Source organism: Sinocyclocheilus anshuiensis, unplaced genomic scaffold, assembly GCF_001515605.1.
Source record: "Sinocyclocheilus anshuiensis isolate Anshui unplaced genomic scaffold, SAMN03320099.WGS_v1.1 scaffold267, whole genome shotgun sequence".
Taxonomy (NCBI): Eukaryota; Metazoa; Chordata; class Actinopteri; order Cypriniformes; family Cyprinidae; genus Sinocyclocheilus; species Sinocyclocheilus anshuiensis.
Window position 1 is genome coordinate 672072 of NW_015552637.1, and position 20235 is coordinate 692306.

The following is a 20235-nucleotide window of genomic DNA, read 5'->3' on the forward strand; positions in this document are numbered from 1 at the left end:
AATGCATGTAAGACTTACTGTATCATCCCAGGATTTTACTGATATTTTACAATTTTGTTGTTCTATGGCATTGTTCTTTCTTTTTATTGTATTTATGGCCTTACTAACTGTACATCTTTCCATTACTGGCTACATTATTGTTATTTGTTATGTTCTGGATTTTTTCCATTATCTGATGTTTCCAGTGGCTGCACACTTTCGATTTAAGCTTCTTCAGATAAATGTGCTGGTTTTACAAGTCCATTGTTGTTTGAATAAAAGTGTATGGTTGCAGGTGGGCTATTATACACCTGCGTAGTGCCAGGTCAACTTTCAGATGTGATTTCTGAGTAGAATACATGACAATGTCCTGCTGTGCTCAATAGATGCTGCTTTTGTGGTTGAGTTTCCCTTTAAAATAGAGTCCAGGTCAGTGGTTTGACACACAATAGTCATTTAATAACCAAAAACATTTAAACACTATCAGTGTGTGCATCCTTTTGACTACATTGTTCTGTCTGGAGTGCTAGTTCAAGTTTTACTTTGGAAGACTTGGAATTGAAAAAGGATGTTTCAGAGAAAGTTGAGAGGTGAAACAAAATTTCATTTCAGATCCACAGCTGCATCTGGTAAAAATTTCCAGCAAAGCATGTATATGTCATAAACATATTTCAGGTCATAGTAATAAACAAGAGTGTAAACTGATTTATTAAAAAACTTGTAAGTAACCCACATGATTGAGGCAAGATATAGAGCAAGTCCATTGCATAACTATAGGCTCAAAGTCATACACATTTCAAGGCTGCATCATGTAATTTTTCACATTATTAACAACAAAAGCAATCCTACGACAGAAAAAATATTTAAATTTAGCATAGATAATTCTATCATACAACTGCATAATTCTTATTAGCTCTTTCACGGCCTTTCACTTGACTGATTTCACTTCAAGCATTGGATAAGGAATTGTTGCTCCCTGTATTATTCTGTCAATCATATTTCTTATCCACATTTTCCTGTGGAGCCTGAGGAGTTGATCCATGCAAGACGTAAAGCCCTGTCAGGGTCAAAATGATACCAACCCACCACAGCGTGGCATGAGTTTCACCAAAGATCACATGTCCAAGAAAAGCCTGGAAAAAAGACCATATTAAATCATTAAATAACTGCTTTCTCAAATGAATTTGAGGGTTTGAGGGGGGAGGGGGGACTCACAGAGGAGATAAAATTTGAGGCAGTGGTGGTCACAGTGGCCCGGGCAGAGGAAGACGAGTGCCTGAGTGCTTTGGCGAAGAAGGTCCACATCACAGCATTGCAGGTGAACAGAAGACCACCACAAAGCAGCCGCAGGGGTATATGTAACTGTAATCAATGACATCGTGTTCATTACAATGACATTATGTTAATTTAAACATAGTTGCATATATAGAACACTTCTTACCCAGTCACAAGCTGTGGTATCAACTCCATCAGTGTTCTCCTGTCCATCTGTCCAGATCTTCAGCCCTGTTTCACACATATCTTTAAGATAAACAGCACCCAGGGACAACTTAGCAGAAGATGATGCTAAAGCTGCTAGAAACCCCGCCATTAAGGCATAAAACACGCCAGGCAACATAATTCCAGCTCGGTCCGACTGAGTCACTCAGACTCGACTGTGATAACAGTATTATTTTACCGCCATATTTTGCATTTTAATACATAAAATGATAATGAAACTTCCTATAGTTGCATATATAGAACACTTCTCACCCAGTCACAAGCTGTGGTATCAAATCCATCAGTGTTCTCCTGCCCATCTGTCCAGATCTTCAGCCCTGTTTCACACACATCTTTCAGATAAACAGCACCCAGGGACAACTTAGCAGAAGATGATGCTAAAGCTGCTAGAAACCCCGCCATTAAGGCATAAAACACGCCAGGCAACATAATTCCAGCTCGGTCCGACTGAGTCACTCAGACTCGACTGGGATAACAGTATTATTTTACCGCCATATTTTGCATTTTAATACATAAAATGATAATGAAACTTCCTATACTGTGCATCACAGAAATAAATCACTCAGGTAAAGAGAGACAGCCAGCATTAAAAACACGGTAGTCATTAAATGGGCGGGACTTGAGCTTGCGTTGTTGCTAGTTCTAAACAAGAATGTCGTATTTCAAATATGTATATCATGTATTTTCAGCATAGACTGTATAAAAACATGTACGTAGTGTCCGTGACGTAACCCGTAGACTTCCGACAAGCATTTTGAAGCCTAAAGTAGGCGGAGCCAGCCGTCGCCATCTTGGCAGTGCGTCACCGCGCGTCACTCCTGGATAATCGAAAATGGGTAAAGAGGTGGGTGCTGGCTGCTGAAACCACACCCACCTAGCGCGACGGTGGTGACTGCAGCGGCAATCCACCTGTCACTCAAGTGGCCACACCCTTAATTATGCAGATGCTGAAACCACGCCCACCTAGCGCGACGGCGGTGACAGCAGCGGCAATCCGCCTATCACTCAAGTGGCCACGCCCTTAATTATGCAGAAATTTAAGGCTTAATATAATTTAAACGGATGAGTTATAAAAAAATTCACCCCCCTCACAGTTGTCATGAAGGGCAAAATTAGCTATATAGACCAAAATCATTTTTTGAACCAGGCTGTAAACGTTTTTTTTCTGCTGTAAAGTTGGCCATTTTAACATGGGGAGTCTATGGGATTGACTCCCTTTTGCAGCCAGCCTCTAGCGGCCAGTCGATGAATTACAGTTTAAGTCACTTCCTTGTTGGCTTCGCGAGAGAGAGCGGGAGGTTGCCTCTCGATTTTCAGTTTAATTGCTTTTTAATGTTGAAGAGAAATTATTTGGGCGGAAATTATTTTCACTGCTGAAGAATGTGTAGGCTTTATGTGAGCAGTGTTACTTTTCTCAACGCTTTTCATAATGATATAATCACAGCCGTTTGTTTGTGATTATGGCTTAAGAATTTTTTTTTTTTTTAGCTTGTAAAACTTATAATAACCATTAAAAAACTATATATTTAAAATCCATCGTTCCACGTATTAGTGTACCAATGTCTCCAATAAGCTAAAAAAACACTTTGTGATATGAGCGTAGCTCAGTGGAGATTTCGGCTTTCTGAGCCACCAAGCGCCTCTTGAGGAAAGAACTTGTAATGACAAATTGTTAGCAAGTAACATTTAGATCCCAATGTAGGAAACAGAGAAAGCGCTGATTGGTCGTTTACAGACGCGTATTGATGAGGCTGCATGAACGCAAACTTCACGCGCCTGGATCTTGAGTGTTTCGTGTTTGTAAGCGCATTTACAATTAATCAGACTGATTTGAACTGAAACACAATGAGTAAAAAGGGTAATGTATCATGGGTGAAGCCAGCCGAACCATCTTTTCTGAAGAAATTCAAAAATGATGTTGGTTTTAAAGAAGGGCCGACAGTGGAGACTAAAGTAAGTGTTTAATCGTGCCTCAGCGTAAAACAGTGCTGCCTGAACGCATGTCTATACAATGTTGTCTGTAGGCAGCTCACTAGGTTTTCATACGAAACATTTATTGCATTCATTTTTGTTGTCGGAAATGGAATACCAAATGAATGTTGTTGTTGCAGAAGCAGCAGATGCCGCAGTTAGATGAAGACAGTGGTGACAGTGATCGGGAGGACGAGCTGCCGCAGGTCGTGGTCTTGAAAAAGGGAGATCTGAGTGCTGAAGAGGTTATGAAAATCACAAAAGATACAAAGGATTCAAACAAAGGTAATGCACAGAGACCCAAAAAATAGCGATCAAACCATATCTTTCATGCAGTTCTGAGCTTCTCATCGACCCATATATGATGGTGGACCAAAATACTCAAAATGCAATAATTATCTCAATGAAATTACACAAAAGAATAATTAAAGGTACATATTTAACATTCCATGAATAAAAATGCAATATTTATTATTTAAACATTTCATAACTTATTACTAGTTCTTTCATAAATCGAATACTATAAATATTGGTACAGTATTCATATTAAAAGATGTTACAAATAATATTAATAAAAAGCTTAATTTTAATGAAACTAAAATATTTTGGTATTTAATCTTAATATGTATTTAGTTAATCAAATATTTTGGTCCTGCACATTTGGTGACTGTTGCTCTGAATGTGGTTGGTGAGGGACTTGGTAATACTTGCGTAGCAATGAAAAGATGATAATTATGCAATCTTTCTGGTCTTGCTGTGAAATTGCACTCATTTTGAGTATTTAAACTGCTTAGTGGCTGTTCTCAAAAGTTATGAAATAAGAGTCTGTTTCCATTGTAGACTAACTGTAGTAAAGACTACATTGATAGACTGAAGTGTTTTGTATCCCTATTTAATATTATAAATATATAATATTTAACTTCTGATTATATCTGCCTTTTTAAATGTAATACTATTTCTAAATCTGTTGGTGACCGATTTAGTTTTGACACATATAAATGTTTCTTGTAGCAAAGGATGGCAGGTCGATTTTTTTAGTAGTCCGAGTTATGACAGAAAAAGTAAAAAATCACTCCAGTCTTCCCTAATGTTCTGGTGTTCAGCAAGTATAAAGTCATTCATTAAAGTAAATGCTTTCATTTTCTCCAGATGAACAGCCTCCACCGGATGGGAAGATCGTCTTTAAGAAGCCTGTCAAACGCTCCTCTGATAAATTCGAAGGCATTACTGCTAGCTCTAGCAAGAAGAAGAAAAGTGAGGATGGTGAGAAGAAAGAGTCAAAAGCTGGTGTGAAGGTGAAGAACAACAGCCTGCTGTCTTTTGGTGATGATGATGATGATGAGGAAGACTAGCTTGACAGGGATACAAGCATCTATTTGAGTCAGATTGTCTTGGACTGCTTCTTGCAAAGACCAATCTGCTCTTTTAAAAAAATATATGTCTGTGTGTGTGTGTAAAATAGATGTTTGTGAGATTGGTCAAATCCATGCAGCTTATTTGTTATGATATAGTTTTATAAAACATGAGTCATTATGATAACAGTGTAGGTAGGAAGTAACAATATATGATTTATTTTACATTATCATAATTGTCATTAATGACACTTTTGAAAGACTATGGTGATGATGGATGGAAAGAAACAAAAACATCTGGGTCAATTAGAAATGCAAATATGATTTCAAAGATGCTATTAAATGTTTCATAGAAATCTCTCATAAAATCCAACAGATTGTACAGATATGGCTTCTATAAAGGAGCTGTTCAGCTTCCTTTTATTGTTTTAGGTTTTTGTTTTGTAAACTGTTGACACTCAAAACTCCCTGATTCTGGGACATTTGGGGTTGTATTTTATTATGAAGTACATTTTGAGGAAAGAAAAAGCATGCATTCTGGAATAAAATGTTTTTACCACCATTTATCTTGTGCTGCAACTGAAATTTTGAAAAAGTGTTTTGAATATAAATCGTGTCTGTTCAGGAAGGAATGTCTTTAAAAATGTAAATAGGGTACTTTATCAATCTTATCAGGTCGAGTAAAATGACACTTTAGGAAAGGAGGACTAAATACAACCAACAGTAGTTGGCACATAAGAGATACACTGATATTAATATACGAATAACTTCCTTTGTATGTTGTGGTTCTCAACGTTTTTTTACTCAAAAGCCGCCCCAATGTCTAAAACGATAGTCTAAAGGACCCCTATACAATATTAACAACTTTATATAATATATATATTATAGTATATATATATATATATATATATATATATATATATATTAGGAACCAGTAGTGCTATAGGTACATAAATGAACCACAATTAATTTTGTGATTCCAGAAGTTTCATAAACCACCATTTTAATGGAGTTTTCAGTTCCTTATCTTCATTACTTGTGGGCTACAGCCTAACATGGGACTATTTTATGCTACTTTAAGATCTTAAAATGTTGCAGTTACAATGTTGCTTCACATTTAAACCAATATAAATACTTAATCGAACAAATATTTAGCACAGAGATTACTTTATTGGTTACTTTCAAAAGCAGCATTTGTTTCAACATTCAGCCTTGTTGACATTTGTTAGAACACACAACTTGCAAAAATAATCTCATTCTCAGAAGAAAAAAAAAACAGGACGGGTTCATATATCAACATGAATACATATATAGTTAATCCACTGGAGTGTTAGACTCAGTACACTGCAACATTTCCACAGCTGAATACTTGTAGTATGAATTAAACTCTGAAAATAATAAAAACAACACCGGAATAATATGACACACTGTAACAGATACATGCTAAGAGATAGTCTTGAGTTAGGTATGACCTAACAGAGCTATAAGCACAGTATAGTGCTAAAAAAGAAGGCAATTTATGGATCCAAACACTAGCTGCTCCCGTAATACACTCCCTCATTTGAAAACCCCAGATCTTACTAAATCATTCCTTCATTTTTTTCATAGTACAACTAAAGATTTCATTAGTATTTTAATGCTAATCTTCATAGAAATGTGAGTTATTTAGATATGGTAGTTGATCAGCTTTTCTGGATGCTAAAACGGTTACTATTTAGGGCTTCAATGATTGGGGCTTCCAATGCATTCTTGCAGCTTAGATATGCAACACTGTATTATTTTTACTGTAACATGATAAAAAGACAACTATGTCATTCTATAACACGTTTTTATGTTCCCCTTGTCTTGAAAGCACTTAGTCTTAAAAGGGGGTTGCTGGGAAATTGAGGTGACTGACTTGAGCCCCTTTTATAGAATATATTGTCCTTTAAAACAAAACAAAAAATTCCATTCAAGTATTCGTTGACCTGTGATAGCTGTTCCTGACCAGTGAGGAGTTAAAAGGCATCTTCACAGAAATCTAGTTTTACTTCATCTACCATGACCCAAAATGTTCAGTGTAAATGGCAGTTTCAACATTTATCAGTATGAAACTAAGCAATTAGAGCTGAAATAACGAAAGTTTTAAACCTAGCTTTTCGTCGATGTATAAAAGTATCAAACACTGGTATTGTGCTGGTTCTACAGGATCTTAAAGATTGTAAAGGAGGTGTTCTAGTCTTGTCGTGTTGCTCTCAATTTGGACGTGTAGTGAGCCTCTATGATGAGATCTCTATCGTCATTTAAAAAGAGGCATTTCATCTCGTCTGTCAGTGAGGTGATATTGTGGGCCATCCACAAGAGGGCAGTCAGACAGAGAGAAAATGGTAAAAAATGCCATAAAGGCTCAAACAGAATAGATAACAACACATGGCTTTTCTGAAAAATCTCTTTGAGTACACTGTCATGTATGATAACAACAAAACCTGCTAGTTTGGAAACAAACCCCTGAGTTCAAGCCTAACCATTAGTGTAAAATTGGACCTGGGACAAAAAGAGAACTTTAAAATATAACATTGTATGAGTATATTAAGTAAAAAAAAAAAAAAAGGAAGAAAATGAGAAATGTTGGAGGTAGGACCACCTAACAGAACATAGGGGATGGACGGTGGAGAAGGGGGACACTGTGGTACTCTCACAGGTGCTCTGGATGGCTCTGCAGGCAGGTGATCATGTCCTGAACTGGTTTGCCCTCGAAACAGATCTGATAAACAGCCGTGAACAGTGGGAACCTGGAGAATAATGTAGATTTGAGATGTCACCAATTTTGCAAATGCATCTAGACAGAACACAGCAAGTCATTTAGCCCCCAGGTTGCTCCAGGTGGACTGACACTGCAGTAGAAAAGTCACTCTGAATAAGACAGTCTACTACAGTATGACATGTATGAGGAATGGTGCAATGTATCCAGCACGTTCCATAAATAGGATACAAATTAGTGTCCTATTGATTTTTCAAGCAAGATCCTGTGATGGCAAATCTGAATTTTCAGCAGCCATTACTCCAGTCTTCAGTGTCACAAGACACTTCAGAAATCATTTTAATATGTGACCCTGGACCACAAAACCAGTCATAAGGGTCAATTTTTCCATTGATGTATGATTTGTTAGGCTAGGACAATATTTGGCCGAGATACAACTATTTGAATATCTGGAATCTGAGGGTGCAAAAAAAATCCAAATATTGAGAAAATTGCTTTTAAAGTTGTTTAAATTAAGTCCTTAGCAATGCATATTACTAATCAAAAATGAAGTTTTGATATATTTATCAAAGGAAAATTTACAAAATATCTTCATGGAACATGACCTTTACTTAATGTCCTAATGATTTTTTGGCATAAAAGAAAAATCAATAATTTTGACCCATACAATGTATTTTTGGCTATTGCTACAAATATACCCGTGCTACTTATGACTGATTTTGTGCTCCAGGGTCACATATGTTGATTTGGTGCTTTCTTATTATCAATGTTGAAAACAGTAGCTCTGCTAAATATTTTTGTAGAAACTGTGATACATTTTCTTTCAGGATTCACTGATGAATAGAAAGTTCAAACAAACAGCATTTATCTTAAACAGAAATCTATTGTAACATTTAAATAGCTTTGTCACTTTTAATCAGTTCACTATGTCCTTGCTAAATAAAAGTATGAATTCCTTCTTCTCCCACTTTAAAAAAATTACAAACCCCAAACTTTTGAATGGTAGTGAATGCTAGATCATTTTTTGCTTTCACACCTGGCGCGTTTCCCCCCTTAGCTCGGTTCGTTTGGGCATGTGTGAACACGGCAATCGCGCCCGGATCCGCGCCAAAACAATCGGTCCGAGATCGCCTGAACGAGGTGGTCTCGGCTCGATTGAAAACGAACTCTGGAGCGGTTCGGTTGTAGTGAGAAAGCAATCCGATCTAACGGACCAACGAACCAAGATATATCACAATGTATAATGGGTAATTACGTAAGTTCCGTGAAAAGCATTAGCTTTGTTGTTTTGCTAATACTTCAAAATGAACCTGTGAATGTCTGTGGGTGAGCACGTCTTCACCATTCAAAATAAAAAAGCGCACTTTTTCATTTTATAATGCCGTCTTATTGCTCTTCTTCCTAGTAGGTGCATTTTAAAAATGTTTTCCGATGAATCCTGGACTCCTGCTAAAAAGCAACATTGTAATAATTTTAATCCCTTTTTTGGAACAAAGCAATCGATCTACAGGTGTGAAAGCACCCAGAAAACATGAACATACCATTAACTAAACATTAGCATTACTAAGCATAGCATTAACCAATAATTACAATCATGTTATAATTTTGAAAATCTATTTAATTGATAAAAATTATTTAAAATGTATTTAATTTCTGTGTTTAAAAAAACAAACATTTAAAAAGTCTTACCGACCCCAAACTTTTGAATGGTAGTGTATCTAGAATGTGGGATTTGTGTTTTTATAACTTAAAAATGTTATTGGACACTAATTTGTTCCATATTTATAGTACAAATAATCTCTACACTCCTTAAGCAAATCCAAGTTATTTGACCAAATACAAAGATATAGAAAGAGAGAGAGATGTAGAGAGATCTTCACTCTGGAAATGTCTTTCTTCTTTTTAATGCATAATGACAGCCACAGGGGATAAACTTATGCCTTAAAAAGAAGAATATTTAAAAAACAATTCCAGAGTCAGATCTCTTTTGTATGGAATTTATTGCTATAAAATCATGCTAATCAAATCAACATAATCATGCAAAACAGGATTACCCTTCGTGTAATCAGTGTTTGAAAATTTGTAAAACAAAATTTCGGTTCATGAATGTTTGTTTTTTTTAGATTTTTATTTATTAGATAAAGTGCCATAATTGTTTGGAGGTGGGTGGAATTGGGACTTAAACCTGTGTCACCTACATGAGCATCATTTCAGGAGCATGTCAACTGACAAAGGCTATTGTAAATATATAATTATATATGATTATGACTATTATTTATAAGCACTGACAGCCAAAAAACGTTTACACATACTTATCCACTAGGCCCTTCTGTTTCAGGATATGATAGACCTCAGCAGAAGTCAATGGTCCCTGAAGCTTTTGTCCATTTAACATCTCCTTCTCCAGTTCCTCGATGCTCTGAAAGAAAAATAAATCTGTATTGATCTTTTCTGCATCAGCAAATGTGCCTAATGCCCAGCGTCTTCCTTCAATCCATAAAACGTACATTACATGCCATTAGGCAATTCATGAAAGGCTAAAATGGATCGGTTTTCTTTTTACCTTCCCTGTCCTGGCAAAAGCCTCTGCCACGCGCCGGTTTCTTCCTCCGTAGCAGGTGGTGATGAGGTCAGCCACGCCGCAGCTCTCAAGGAATGTGGCGGAGGATACAGAATCGTCTTTGCTGAAGAGTTTGGTGAAGGCGATCATCTCCATCAATCCCAGACGAATGACAGCTGCTTTAGTGTTGTCTCCACACTGCAGACCATCACAGAAGCCTGCGCCCACTGCAACAATGTTCTAAAGCCGAGTGAAATAAGGAAGTAAGGGTTACTAGAATGGCAGAATGGTGCAATGTATATGGCACTTTCCATATATATGGTACAAATTAGTGTCCGATAATTTAAGTGACAAAAGCAAAAATTCCACATTCTAGTTTTTGATACACTATCATTCAAATGTTTTTGAAAGAAGTATCTTATGCTCACCAAGGCTGCATTTATTTGATTAAAAATACAGTAACAAACAGTAATATTGTGAAATAGTATTACAATTAATAATAAAATGTTTTCTATTTTAATATATTTTAAAATGTAATTTATTCCTGTGATGGAAAAGCTGAAATTTCAGCAAAGCGTAAAAAGAAATTCCACACAAGAAAGAAATGCCTCGATTATAATGGGTTTTAATGTTTGTGTCTCGTCGCTCCGGCCAGGACACGACCTGACAGTATGGTAAGGGGCGTAACATTTCTGTCACATGCTTGAGGTATTCGGCAAATCACAACGCACTGGATAGCTGGCCAATCACAGCACACCTCGCTTTTCAGACCGATGAGCTTTTTAAAAATCGATGCGTTTCAGAAAGGCGGGGCATAGAGGAGAAACAATAATGTACAGTATGTGGAAAATAACGTGTTTTTTGAACCTTAAACCGCATAAACATTTCATTACACCAAATAATGTTCTTTTTAGCAACATCATATTACACCTTTAAGATTTAAACAACACAGAAGTCCACATTTTCAGCAGAGGGAAAGCTTATAAGTGAATAACAACTTAAATTTGGGTCTGTTTATCAAACTAAGCCATTATATGGCTTCAGAAGACTCATATAGACTACTTTGTATATTGTAATGGTGCTTTTCTGTCTTTTTGGAGGTCAACAGCCCAAATTCATTCACTTTCATTATAAGGGGAAAATAGTTGTCAGTTCATTGTTTATTCAACATTTCTTCTATCGTGACATACATAGGTTTGGAACAATGACAATTCTGTCACCATTTACTCACTTTCATGTCGTTTCAAACATGTATGATGTTTTTCTTTTTTTCTGCAGAAAGATGTTTCGAAGAATGTTGGGAACCAAGCAATTTTGGTTACCACTGATTTCTATTGTATGGACAAAAATGTAATTTGTGTTCCACAGAAGAAAGAGAGTCACACAGGTTTAGGACGACATGAGGGTGAGTGAACGAAAACAGAATTTTCAGTTTCAGATGAACCAACCCTTTAAGCTGTAAATAACCCAAAGTATTTGTCAAAGCCTGTCAATATTACAACGATTTTTACAATGTATTTACGAGGAAGACAGCAGCCTTACAGCATCTAATTGTAAATTCAGCCACGCAAGCTCTTCTTTGCACAGAGGTCTGAGTCGTGCCCCCGAAGCCCTGCATCTCAGGTGCCAGAATCAAGATATTTCCCCTGGGATGAGCAACGAGACAAGACTGATATTTACCTTGAGGGCTCCACAGAGCTCTACTGTGTCAGCATCATCCACCACAGTGATTCTGAAGTTAGGCGTCTGCAGGAGCTCTTTGAACAAGAGTCCGTTCTCCAACACCTTGCTGCCTGTGGATCGAAGAAAATATCTGTTGAGTTTGCCCCTGGTGGTTTTTAACATGTTTAGTTGCTAGAATGCAATGCTACCTACAGAACACTTTTCACTTACCAATGGTGCTCTCACAGAACTTCTCAGCTGCCACTTCATTGGCAATGTTGGCCCCCATTAGGACACTGACATCAATGCCCATTTTTTCCCGAATTATATCAGAGATGAGCTTCAATCCTTCTGGTCCTTCATCAATGCCCTACAAAGAAATAAAAAAGGAGTCCATCAACACCAATGCCTTTTTAATGTAGCATCACACTATTTCCCCCTCAGTAGATATAACTCTGGAGCACAGCTGTTTGGACCATCTTTGCCTAATGACTCAAAAAATGAGGAGGAACACCAACGCAGAACAAAAATAATAAAGGAGGTGAAATGCATACACAAGAAACAGGTAGAAATGTGAAAAAGAGAACAAACAAACCATATCTTTTAAAATTAAACAGGTAACCCTGTAAGAAACTAGGCTACTTTTCAAATAGTGAAGTGGAAAGGATAAATCTAATTTGGTGAGGTATAACTGCAGAGATGCATCGCTGTGCAGCACAGCCAGTAACAGAGGAGACAAACTGGCACCAGGAGATAAATTGCACACAAAGAGATTGCCAGCAGGCCAGAGGGCCGTTTTTTACCCATGATTCACTCCACATATGGTGCACTTTTAAAAAGACATCAAGTCAGAGACTTCTCAGCATTGTTCATTCCCGAACATCCTGTCTGCATGGAAGAGGACGCACAAGGTTTGACCAAAACTTGGAATATTAAATCAAAAACAGCCACGGGAAGCATTTTTTTGGCACATTGCTGAGTATAATACAGAAGGTATACAGCAATATTATTTAATTATTTAGACAATTACATAATTTGTCATTGATGGACATTTTGTTCCATATTGTTTGTCTGTTTGTGTGGTAACTCATTGGTTCATTATGAAAATGCATTTTGAGAAGAATCATCATGCTCATTTATAGCCCTTCAGTTTTTTTAAGCCAAATTAATCTGAGCGCAACCTTTTTTAAAATAAATAAATAATTTAGCTAAATATCTCTGTAGTAAACTATCTCTGTTTTCAAACTTAAAAATACATTTATATTACTTTAAAATTAATTTGATAATATTACTGAAGGGGAAAAGTGTCTAGACCACATTTTAGACAAACACTTTTCCCCCTTCCATAACACATTAAAAATAAAATTTATTTGATAAAGCAAAGTAATATTTTTAGACAAATTACTGCCTAATTGACACCCACTATCTAGTTTAAAACTAGGTTACCAAGTTGGTTTCAAGGCTGCTGTCAAATCCGCATCAGGTTATAGTTAAACAACGACAAAACCTTACCTTTGTAAACCCCCTTCAAAAAGCATTACAATTATATACTGTACAATGCAGAGCATTCTTACTTTGATTAATGTAATTCCACGAGCCTTATCCGAAACACAGCCCACAATCTCATCGCACAGTTTCCGGATAAACTGATGAGGGACAACGAAAACCAGGAGGTCGGCACCTTCTGCGGCTTCCCGAAGCTGCGGCACCGCAACCTACAAAAGAAACACCAGAAATCTGATGCTTATATCCACACCCTAGCAAGCTTGAACAAGACTATATTTATGCAGAATGGTATGCAAGAGAAGATTTTGTTTCAAATGATAGTCAACAGATGGCAAGCATGCAAATGAGAAAGACTAATATCAATTTCAAATGCAATATTTAATTTTCACATGGATCTGTTATATCTATTATTATCTTTCTTAATCATTATTAAATTGCAAAAAAATGCAAATGACACTTATGTATTATTTTACACAGTATTTACCATAATTTCTTTACAAAAATAGAATTATTATCCACAATTATTATTATTTAACAACTATTAGGGAACTGTCTTACCACATTCTCTGGGAGTGTGTAGCCTGGAAGGTATTTGACATTCTCGTGTTCTGTGTTGATGATCTCAGAGAGCTTTCTCTCCTTGACCATTTCTTCATAAACCCACATCTTGACTGTGGTGGCAAAGCGCTGGAGTTTCTGTGCATTGGTGCCAATAATTCTTGCAATTGCAGAGCCCCTTGGCACAGAAAATCACAACAGTATCTTTAATCAAAATGCCAGTCTGTTGTTAAACAGCAGTTCACTCAGGCATTCCAAGCAGGGTTTACAACTCCGAGAAGCTGCTTTGCCAGCTGCAGTCAAATGAGCATATACAGCATGCAGTGCAGATCTTCAGATCAATGCAGTTAAGTCATTAATCACTTGATTTTGCCCAGAATAATAATGCTTAACATATGGATCGGAATATCAGCTCACTGTAACTGCTGTTTCTTATAGGGAATTAAACTTGTGCACTAGTCTAAGCAAGTCATGTCTGAGCTACAACAGTTGGTCCACGCCATATGTTCTGTATATTAATCTCATTACCAATCACATATTTATCATATTTAATCATTACACGTTCATACTCACCAGTTTCCTGAACCAACAATACATACTTTCAGCGGAGCAGCCATAACCACCTTTGCTTTTCACAAGTGGATAAGTGTTTCAAGTAAACAATATAGGTAATAATACTATAAAGTCAAGCAGTTACTCGGTGGGAGGGAACGTGTTGGTCGCCTTTTGGCTGCGTCATCAACGATGGCTGGGGATTATGGGAGTTGTAGTTTTTCTTTTGGTCCCACAGGTTACTTTTCGCTGCCTAAAATAGTCGCTGTAAAAACCGTGACACAGACTGGCCAAGTTTATGTGTATACCGCAATTCATTAGGTGTGGAACTAATTGTTTACTCTACTTATGGTAGATTGAAGCTTATAACAGAATACATTGTGAACAATATTCCTTAATAGCGAATTACATTAATATCTATTATATTAATGCATACGTTACTCATAGTTTTAAAGAAATACCGTATCGAGGACAAAATCTGCATAATGGGGTTATTTCTTTCTTTTTTCTCTCGTCTTCTCTCTGTTTGTGCCACTGTTCAAATGCCTTTATGCAGACTTGATAGAATTTTACAAAAGACCCACAAATTTAATCATAATCTGTTATAAAAACATGATTTGTTGAAGGTTTAAAACTGCGACAATATAAAAACACGTTATTAAAAATATATTTTTAATGTGTGAAAAAAAGTAAAAAAAAAAATATTACAGTAGTGTAATTTCCTTCTCAAAGAACACATAGCATAATACAGAAAATAAAAAAATTAAAAATCATTAGGTAGGTAATCATAAGCTGATATCTGCAAATTGACATTTTTATTTTGTTATTAATTTATTTATATAAATTGTATTTGTTTTATTAATATTGAATTTAATATATTTATTACTTCAATTCATTTACTTCTGTGTTTTTTAATTATTAATGCTGTTTTTCCGTACGTATGATAATGAGGGGGCGTGGATTTACGTTCAACCATCATATTCACATTCACGAGCGCAGCATTCCTGTCGGTGGAGCGCGGGAGGGGAGTGACCACACACTGATTCCAATGGAAACGCGGAGAAGCCCATTAAAGAGTCCCAGGCAAGCCAGCAAGAGAAAAAATGAAAATAATCTCCAGTCACCTCCTCTCCATACGATGATAATTTTCAGCAGTATCTTTGTTTTGCTTTTGAAACTGTGCTTTGGATTTTGAACCGTCACATTGTATGATCCAGAGTTTGGAATAATCATGGAAAAAACGTTGAACGTGTCGCATTCAGGGAGCAGTAAAGGAAAGTGGTCCGCGGATCTGGGGAATCCCGCACACAGACAGGCAAGAAGCGGCTCGTATAGTCCCGGAACAGGGGCTGTCTCGGACACTCACCCGTCTCAGACCCAAAAGAGACACTTGGAGGGGGTTTTGAACAAATATACCAATTTACTACAAGGCTGGCAGAACAGGTAAAGAGTTTCTGGCGTTTGCTCACACTTGACAACTTTTAAACTCATAGGGGATGACAAATGTTTTTCATGGTAGATTTATAGTCCAGATTTTTCACATGCTGGGCATTTCTGATCATATCATTCCATCATTTCCATGACACCCAGTATCTGGATCAAAGAATGAAGACACGTCATCTTCCAGCAATAAACAGAACGCGGGAAATTTCCGTGCATTATGACGCTATACATGAATGAAATCATATCTTTCATTGTTTACATTTTTTCGGTTTCTCCCTCTGTTGATGCTGAACATCTGGGCAGCTTTATCCACCCACCTAAAGATCGTGTTTGATTAAGTTTTTGTCAGAGATAGCAGTATAAAAAATGAAATTAATATATTTCGATCCATTATGACATCATGCATGAAAAAATCAAAGTGTGGTTAATATATATATATATATATGTGTGTGTGTGTGTGTGTGTGTGTGTGTGTGTGTGTAGAGTTAAAAAAGTTGTTTTTGACACTGTCCATGTCATATTTTAGTGATGTTGCATTTTGTATAATCTGATGAAATCTTTTGAGATGGAAGATGGAGATCACACCCCTTAGTTTGCCTACCTGTTATCTAAGTTCTGGTGTTATGTAATATTCTCTTATGATTTGATTTATCCTACAGGCTCATTGCAGATTTGCATAGTATAGTAAAATTGCATTAGTATGAAGGTTATTTCTCTACATAATAACACAAAATCTAGTCTGAGATAATTAAGAAGGTCTTGGACATCAGTGATCTGAAAGGTCATGATTTCATGATATTGTCCTCTGTTTTAAAGGACCTTCCCACAATGAAAGGGTCTATTTGTGGTCAGGAATCTAAATGTGAAATGAGCTCTTTACCAGCTGAGCTATGCAGAAACACTCCAAAGCAAGAGGCTCTCATTGAAAGCGGGAGGTTTTTTTGTTTTTGTCAGATTTCATGGTTGTGTGTGCTGCAGGGTTGAGTGCAGCACAGCCCACAGTGAAGGCTCTTGCATCTGGGAGAGACTATGACTCATCCGTGATGGGAAATCCCTCACATCCATAATGTTGTGCTCATTCTGTTGCTTAGTCCAGCCGCCCTCCGCAATGGCTCAGAAATAGCCCTCACGTTAACCTCAGCACTAGTCACTGTTTAGTGCTTAATGATTTGTGGGTGTGTGTTTGAGAGAGAGAGGTTTCCACACCACTCAATACTTTGACCTGATGAGAATTGGACCTTGGAGAGAATAACTAACTGAATAGAACCACTAAGAGAATGGCTATCACAGATTTCATTAATTCACCACTGAACATATGTTACATGTTAGCACAGTTAGAGATTGATCATGTCACTTAATATGCCAGGGTATTCTTTGAAGTACCATGCATTTTTAAATTACATTTAAATAGTCTTTACTGCAGTTTTACTGTATTATACATTGCGCCATACCAGCATATATGAAATCTGACCACAAGTAAGAGGTTATGTCCCCTTTTTAAAAAATAAATTGATTAAAAAAATACAAATGTTATTCAAATATACAAATAAATAAAACAATTGATATTTTTTTTATATATTTTTTATATATTTTTTTTATATCAGGATTATTATATTAAAGTATTTTTAATATGATGTTGAATTATTATAATATTATCATCATTTTTATTCTGTTTTTTAAGGGTGAGGGGATATATAACACAATGTCTTTTTTGTGTTGAATCATACTAGGGGATGAGGTTATGTAAGCAAATGTCACCAAAGGTCCACAGTGATCGTCTGTCCTCCGCCATCAAAAGCAATGCATTTGTTACCTCTTTGATCTTCATACTTTTAGCTGCTTTTTAAAATAATGATGTGTCTTTGTCTAGCTTTCAGAGACCCCATCAGAGAGACCGTGGAAGTGAAATTGGCAGCACATCCATTTTTTACTAAGAGAGGGTGACTGTTGTGTTATAGCACCCAAACCGCATGATTACAATTCATTCCCTGCAGAGTTATGATCCCGTATAAAGCACCTCTCTGGTTGGCTCTGACAGTGGGGAACCAGACGTGGCATGTAATGCATCACGAATAATGAGGAAGGAAAGGAGAGAGACCGTAATAATGGTCACCATAAAACTCTCATGTGCTTTTTTGATTTTAGCCAGTTGTACTAGCTGTATGTAGTTTATTTCTAAGGCAAGCATCACTGGTACTATTGCTCATACTTTTTAACAAACCCCTTAAGTAGTAAACTTTGGCATATATTGTAACTCTCACGTTTCTGTTACAGACATAAATAAAAATAAACAAATAAAAAGACTTTGTATTTTCACCTGGCATATAATAAAATGGATGGAAAGAATCCACAAACTCATAGCTACACTCTGGCAACCAGCAAGAACATGTTAGGAACCTCATATCAACACAGTAAAACCACACAGATCACTTTAGGAACTGCATAACAACGCCCTGGCAACCAACAAGAACAGTGCAGTTTAGGGCTGAAATGATTAGTCGACATTATCAACAAAAAAACAAATATTTTTGTTGCCGAATAGTCGCTTTATTTAATATGACCCCAACAGAAGAAAAAACATTGCGCTTATGAAAATATTTTGGACGGTGTTGCCAAGTCTATAATTGTCGTTCTTTTTTTGGGGGGGGGTTCATGCTTTTAGTGGACAGTAGAGAATAAAGCATGGGGTGGAGAGTTGGGAATGGGATTAGCAAAGGACCATGAGTCGGGACTCGAACTTGGGTTGCCAGAGTTGCAGTTGCACTATGTGTCAGTGCACTAACCACTAGTCTGTCAGTGCCGACAGTGTTGCCAAGTCTTTTTTTAAGTGGAACTGGGCTGCTTTTATACTGCTGCCATGGGTTAAAGCGAAACATCCCCCTGAAATTAGATTTTTACCAAGGTGGAACACAATTTTGATTTCTCAGTTTGATGTACACAAGCAGCTCTTTACTGTTAGCGAACATCCCCACACGGCTGAGAGCGCATTTAGATGAATATAGAGATATGTGCTGCGAGCTTTCCTCTCAAAAACAAAATAAACACATTGGCGCCAATAGTAGCGTGCCGACATATAGTGCCGTTGTGTTTCAGCCGTCCCGTGTTCGAGACCCAGCTCGCTGACTTTTCCTAATCCTAACCACCCCCCACCCCACCCCCCTCTCTCTCTCTCTCTCTCTCTTACCCTCAGAGAAGCTGATAAGCCCCAGCAGATGAAGCAGTTTGAGCGAAGCGCACTCTCTCTCTCTCTTCCATTTTGCTTCCTGTCAAAAAACTATAAAAAATAAAAAGGCAAAAAACAGCAAAAATAAATCATCAGGGCTTGCAAAATCGCTAGCCCGACGTCCCGGGGCTTTTGTGTTTTCCAGTCAGGCTACCAAAATGTATCACCACTCTGCCCGACGGGCTATCTTAAATACAGATCTCCCGCGGGTCCTTAAAAACTCCTAAAGTGAGTTGTATCAAACTTAAGGCCATAAAAAGTTTTAACTACGTTAAATGGTATAAGAAATGTCTTAATTATAATTTCAAGAGGTCTTACAATTGGGGACGGAAAGACAAGAGTCGCGATATGGCTGGATTAAACTTCAAAAGGCAATGATGTCATTGAATAAATATAAGCTGCTGCATGGTTTCAAGTCAAAATGGGCAGAGCTGCTTTGTGTACAGCCGTTACCGGGAAACCACAATATTTCAGTGCTCCTAAAGCGCCACCTCGTGGCATAAAATGAATTTGCATTTCCAATAAGCCTTTCTTGCTGTTTATGGTCAGATCAATGCAAATATCAAATCATGTTTTTACGCAGCAAACACAGAGTTGTAAATAAGAAACAAGTTAATGCGCCTTCTAAAAATCTAAACAATTAAGACAGTAATAGTATATTTATACGTTTTAAATTAATTTATATGCTTGATTTATCCCTTTTCATAAAAATGTCCAACCCCACTCATACTGTTCATTTTACTTGTGCAGCTCTTAAAGGGTTAGTTCACCAAAAAATGAAAATTATGACATTAATTACTCACCCTCATGTCGTTTCAAACCCGTAAGATCTTCATTCATCTTCGGAACAAAGATATTTTAAGATATTTTTGATGGAATCTGAGAGCTGTGACCCTGCATAGACAGCAACACAACTGAAATGTTCCCAGGTCCAGAAACGTAGCAAGGAGATCAGTAAAACAATCCATGTGACATCAGTGGTTCAACCGCAATTATACGAATCTACGAGAATACTTTTTATGCACAAACAAACCCAACAACAACACTTTATTGAACAATTTGTAATTTTGGAGAATATCCGCCAGCTGCGTCATCTGTTTCCTACTTTGTTGTGATTTGATCTGAACGAAAACAGTGTATCCCTGTGATGCATGATGCAGAGAACAGCATATGCTGTTTACGTCCAGCG

General features: G+C 37.0%; 4 protein-coding genes across 5 annotated transcripts in view; 2 read left to right on the top strand and 2 right to left on the bottom strand.

Annotated features, from left to right (window-relative positions):
• Nucleotides 1-416: 416 nt before the first annotated feature.
• On the bottom strand, nt 417-2180 carry tmem42a (transmembrane protein 42a). 2 transcript variants are annotated; one of them, XM_016458257.1, is made up of 3 exons: nt 1732-2180; nt 1195-1341; nt 417-1112 (listed from the first exon to the last, which is right to left on the bottom strand). In XM_016458257.1, exons 1-3 carry the CDS (start codon nt 1906-1908, stop codon nt 969-971), a joined length of 468 nt encoding a protein of 155 aa, XP_016313743.1. In that variant the 5' UTR covers nt 1909-2180; the 3' UTR covers nt 417-968. The 2 variants fall into 2 exon arrangements, with proteins under 2 accessions (XP_016313743.1, XP_016313744.1); XM_016458258.1 differs by lacking the exon at nt 1732-2180 and adding an exon at nt 1421-1697.
• Nucleotides 2181-3182: 1002 nt separating this feature from the next.
• Nucleotides 3183-4884, top strand: kiaa1143 (KIAA1143 ortholog). The gene is made up of 3 exons (XM_016458259.1): nt 3183-3432; nt 3591-3735; nt 4600-4884. Exons 1-3 carry the CDS (start codon nt 3325-3327, stop codon nt 4800-4802), a joined length of 456 nt encoding a protein of 151 aa, XP_016313745.1. The 5' UTR covers nt 3183-3324; the 3' UTR covers nt 4803-4884.
• A 1079-nt stretch (nt 4885-5963) lies between these two features.
• gpd1l (glycerol-3-phosphate dehydrogenase 1 like) lies at nt 5964-14591 on the bottom strand. Its single transcript, XM_016458253.1, has 8 exons — nt 14402-14591; nt 13829-14006; nt 13339-13479; nt 11996-12134; nt 11783-11895; nt 10106-10342; nt 9855-9961; nt 5964-7573 (listed from the first exon to the last, which is right to left on the bottom strand). Exons 1-8 carry the CDS (start codon nt 14443-14445, stop codon nt 7477-7479), a joined length of 1056 nt encoding a protein of 351 aa, XP_016313739.1. The 5' UTR covers nt 14446-14591; the 3' UTR covers nt 5964-7476.
• Nucleotides 14592-15469: 878 nt separating this feature from the next.
• LOC107666725 (oxysterol-binding protein-related protein 10-like) overlaps nt 15470-20235 on the top strand; it is a 51981-nt gene continuing 47215 nt past the window's right edge. The window contains exon 1 of the mRNA XM_016458158.1: nt 15470-15823. Within this exon, the coding sequence (XP_016313644.1) occupies nt 15612-15823 (212 nt within the window). The 5' untranslated portion in view covers nt 15470-15611. The remainder of the gene's footprint in view (nt 15824-20235) is intronic.